Source organism: Eurypyga helias, unplaced genomic scaffold (assembly GCF_000690775.1).
Source record: "Eurypyga helias isolate BGI_N326 unplaced genomic scaffold, ASM69077v1 scaffold4336, whole genome shotgun sequence".
NCBI classification, from domain to species: Eukaryota; Metazoa; Chordata; class Aves; order Eurypygiformes; family Eurypygidae; genus Eurypyga; species Eurypyga helias.
The window spans coordinates 195,153-199,656 of record NW_010257090.1 but is presented as its reverse complement, the minus strand read 5'-3'; the positions used below and the strand labels follow the sequence as shown (position 1 = coordinate 199,656).

Below are 4,504 nucleotides of genomic sequence, written 5' to 3'. Positions count from 1 at the left end.
TTTTGGCATGGACAGAGTCGAAAAGGTGGGTTGAGGTCTTTGTGGTGGGTAGAAGCCAGAATTGGGCGTTATGAAGCTAGAGCTGTACGCGTGACCTAAGGAGGGGGTGAAAGAGCCCCTTGGGGGTCTAACCAGAGAGACCGAAAGGGCTCCTGGCACTGTTTGTGTAAATGGATTTGGGGATGGCTGTAAAAACGGTGGTGGTGCCGGGGAAGGAAAACCAAGAGGCTGGACAAATGGTGCAGCTGGAGGGGGCACAAAGTCACTTGCCGAGACAAAGCCACCTGCGGAGGGTGGAGCGGCTGAGCTGTGCAGGCTGCAGGGACCTTGCTGTGGGCCAGTGCTTTGCCAGCTGGCTGTTTTTAAGGGATCCAGGAGATTCAGAAGGTAGTCGCTTTCGTTACCTGTATTATCTGTCTTCACCTTGACAGGCTGGAGCATCTCAGCAGTGCTGGTGGCACTGGACAAAAGCTGAGACGGATGAGAGGAGTAATTTGCAGACTGCTGGATTTCAGGGTCTAAGGACATACTGCCAACTCCAAAGGGCTCTGGGATAAGCTCTGAACCCAGATGGCCACGTCCCGTCGCGTGGGGGGTGAGGAGTTCTACTGGCGCAGGTGGAGTCTGATGCTTGGAAGCCCGGGGTGCTGGCGGCGGCGGTACTATCCCCAGTTCAGGAGTCTTTCTTCCCTGTGGCCTGGGAATGGTGATGTTCCCTTGAAAGGCAGAACTGGAGTCGTCCTTTCCCACAGGAGCCAGGATGCTGTCTCTGCTCCGGGGTCTCCTTGTGACTGGCGGCATGTTACCGAGAGCCGTCAGGGGCCTTTCCGGGGAGCTTTGGGAATACTTGCTAGGAATAGCCATATCATCATGACCCATGCTCCACAGCTTGTTGTAAGGGTGAGACAGCTTCATGGTTGGCACAATCCTGTTCCTCTCAGACACACCAAGATCCATTCTCTGCAAGGAAGCATGAAACAACCACTTAACTCGTACTGATCCCCCAGAATAGAACATAAAGTGGGGATGGGCTGCTGTGCTGTGACTGGAGAGGATCTGACGGTGAACACGGAGAGGGACCACAGCATGGAGCCTAGGGCAGACAGGAAATCAGAAGCAGGACTCTGCAGTTTTGATTCCAGCTCTGCCTTTACTGGCTTGCTGAGGCGTTACGCGTTGGGGCATCTGTCAGCCAAGTAGGGAGCACGTACCTGTGTCTAAGGTACAGAAACTGAGAAGCCTTAACTGCCGTATGGAAAAAGCTGTCAAATGAAATATCTGGACATAACACTAAATTAAATATTATTATAAGGTAGAAATGACATTATTTTCTTTCATGTCACATGAGGATCTTGGGGTCTGCTTTAGTTTGGCACTAAGCTGCATATATCCACTGAAGTTCTTCATAAAGAATCTCTCTTCTACAAGTCTAGATTGTCCAAATGATGCCCAGAACAAAATATCCAGATCAGAAGGAAGTCATTTAAAAAACATGCAGTTTGGAGGGGACCTGAAAATTCCCAGGTGTTCGTTCTCACTGCTGAGCATCAGCTTCAGCGAGAACTCTGTGTGACAGCCGAGGGACAAAACAGACTCTGGGGGACATCGCAGATACTTCCTCCTTTAGAAGTAAAGGCTGTAGTTATAATGGAAAAAGTTACTGTCTGATAACCGAGTCCCAGTGCAATAATTTCTTAATTCAGAAATGAACAGTGAGCGCGTGAATGAACGTCAGGAAAACGGATGCATCTACACAATAACATGAAAATGTCCCTCAGAGAACAACGGATGGCAGCCAGCAACCCCCCAGCATACAGGGAACCCCGCCCAAACCTGGTAATCAAACGTGCATCGCTGATCTCCCTCTTCCTTGGGAGTGCGCAGGTCTTCCAGGCTCTTGGCTTGGCTCAGGGGCTGCGGCTGCGCTTCTACTTCTAAGTTAGGGAAAATGTCTTCGAGGAGGTTGATTTCTGTGGCTTTGCTTGGGAGCGGAGGGCTTGGAGGTGGAGGCTCCTTCTGTTTTTCTGGACTGACTGCCTCTTCCCCATCAGCGCTGTCGGATTCCTTCAGGGCCCGGTATGGCTGAGGCCTGGGAGAGACACAAAAATCATGCTGCAAATGTCAGTCAGCCTTTTTGCTTTTTAAACAAGTATTTACTGAGGGGCTGGATGTTTTACAAAAAGCTTTTGGGTGGCAAAATCCATCTCACACCACCTTGTGAGCGGCAGGCGTGTGACGAAGGACCGGGGCAGGGGGACGTACAGAGATGACTTGGCACTCGTGGGGGTTTCAGAAAGGAAAGAGACGAAAGTGGGAAGAACTCAAGAGGAAAGCTGCGACCGTGCAGGCACAGACAGGCTGACGAGGGAACTCTCGGAGTAGGAATGGCTGGACGCTAGCTGTCCATTCTGGCAGCCTGGTCCCCCCGCCCCAGACAGACCCCTGCTCCTCAGTCCCCTCGCACACAGAGTCAGAGCAGGGCATGTGCCCTGCGTGTTCCAGGCACTTACATTCTCCTGCTTCACGCTAACTCAGCACAGAACATAATTCAGTGTTTTCCTCCAATAATTGGGAACACTCTGCAGAGTTCCAATGATTACACTGGTGTCATCTTATCAAGAGACAACACAATCCATTATGGAGACACCTCTTTTCCATTTGCAGCCAAGGCCGAGCTAGCAGGATGCTTTCCTTGCACATACCTCAGCAAAAACCCGACCACCAGCGCATTTGCATATCGGTTCTGCGCGCAGGGAGCAGCAGCATAATGCGCAGCCAATTAATAACGCCAAGTGCCACGCGTAGCTGCGGTGATTGGCATTTGACTGGCAGCCAGTTTTACTGTGGCATTTAAACAAGGTTTCAATTAAAAGAAAATATCTGTGAGACCTGCAATAACAGAGACGATGGAAGAACCCTCCTCCTCCTTCCGTACTTTATTATAATACATCTGTATCATGCAGGTGTGTAACAGCCCCTCTTCGTCACACAACAGCAGGCATCCCACTAGCGACACAGGAACGCAGTAGTGCAAGTACAAGACGGGCAGGCACATGGCCTTAGGAAGGGGGTGATCTTGCACATCTGGGTCATATCGAGTCCCTCACGTGATACGTGCTCATCTGCTAGGCCTTGGGCCACACTGCGAAAAAACCCTGAGGAATATTCTGCAAACAAACCGGTTTAGGTTTATTTAGTGCCTGGCCTCCTTGACCCCAACACAAGAGTGTGGGAACGTTTTTCTGGCCCTTTGCTCCTGAAGCTCCGTGTCTGTGTCCCCATGCCCAACGCTGTCACCGAACCAGCCTTCTGCATCACACAACACATTTGAGCAACGGGAGACTCCACTCCCAAGCCAGCGGTCTCTTTCTCCAGCCTCGACTAACGCGACAGCGTCCGGCAGGCTCCAGTTGCTCAGGTGTGTCTGGGCATCCAGCCCCCAGCACCCGGGACTGCTGGGAATGGCACCAAGCAGATTCCTGAAGCAGCAGCTCACAGTACCCTGACACCTCTACCTACAGGCTCTGGTCAAGTCCCTGACTGCAAATGCAATTCATCCACTCTTCTCCCCTAGAAATCCTCGAGCAGGTGAGGTTAGGAAAGAACAAATCCCCTGGATGACATTCAGCGAGGCCTTAGCTCAAGACTGCCCTCCGGGGTCAGTATGCTCAAATATGCAGTAAGAGGTATTGAATCAGCCGTGTGCACCCTCCACAGCGTTCTGCTCATCTCACAAAGCTACGCTCCAGCCCCTGGGAAGACCGGCCAGGAGCTGACAGGCAACCCTCGCTCCCCTACGACGGTACCTTGGGCTGGTGGCAGAATCCTGCAGCCGGTGCTTAAAGACACAGACTGGTAGTTGCGACACGGCCAAGCTGCTCAGCACCGTGTTTCAAAACTTGGCAAGACCAAGTCACAGAGGCCTGGGAATTTCCAATTTACAAATTAAACAAAATACAAACCACCCAGTGAGTAAACCCAACAAACTGCTCGCTGTTGCTTGTCTAATTTTAGGTCAGGTTGTACTCAAAACCCTCAGACATCTGTGTGGTGACTCCCACAGCCACCGTGGATGCGGTACTTGACAGAATCAAGAAAATGAAACCACAGAAAGCCAGTAACAGCACTGCAAAGAGCTCACAGGACAACCCAAAAAGCACAGCCAGCACCGCACGGGGAAGGTCTGGACAGGAACACAAGCAGCACGAAGGGGAAGGGGAAGGGTGAGGTCCCACGGAGCGCGACGTGAAGCCGTGAGCTGTGCGCTGCTGCGCGGTGTCTCATGCAGGAGCGTGCTTTTGCATGCCGCTTCGTATCAAAGCAAACAAGCAGGAGAAATGCTGAGCATTCATCACACGCCGTGCAGAGGCCGCCGGAGCGTTTCCAAAGTTCCCAGTAGAGGAGCAGGCACCCTGACCGACGCAACAACCGCTTTTCGAAGGCCGAATTAATACAACGAAAGCATAAAGGATAGACCATTCGAAAGGAGCAGAGAAGAAAAAGT

The 4,504-nt window shown here is 51.8% G+C and overlaps 1 protein-coding gene across 1 annotated transcript in view; it reads right to left on the bottom strand.

Annotated features, from left to right (window-relative positions):
• Positions 1–4,504, bottom strand: part of DENND1A (DENN/MADD domain containing 1A) — a gene marked incomplete at its 5' end in the record, with an annotated part of 194,078 nt that overhangs the window by 303 nt on the left and 189,271 nt on the right. The window contains 2 exons of the mRNA XM_010153875.1: positions 405–960; positions 1,834–2,089. Coding sequence (XP_010152177.1) covers positions 405–960; positions 1,834–2,089 — 812 coding nt within the window. The remainder of the gene's footprint in view (positions 1–404; positions 961–1,833; positions 2,090–4,504) is intronic.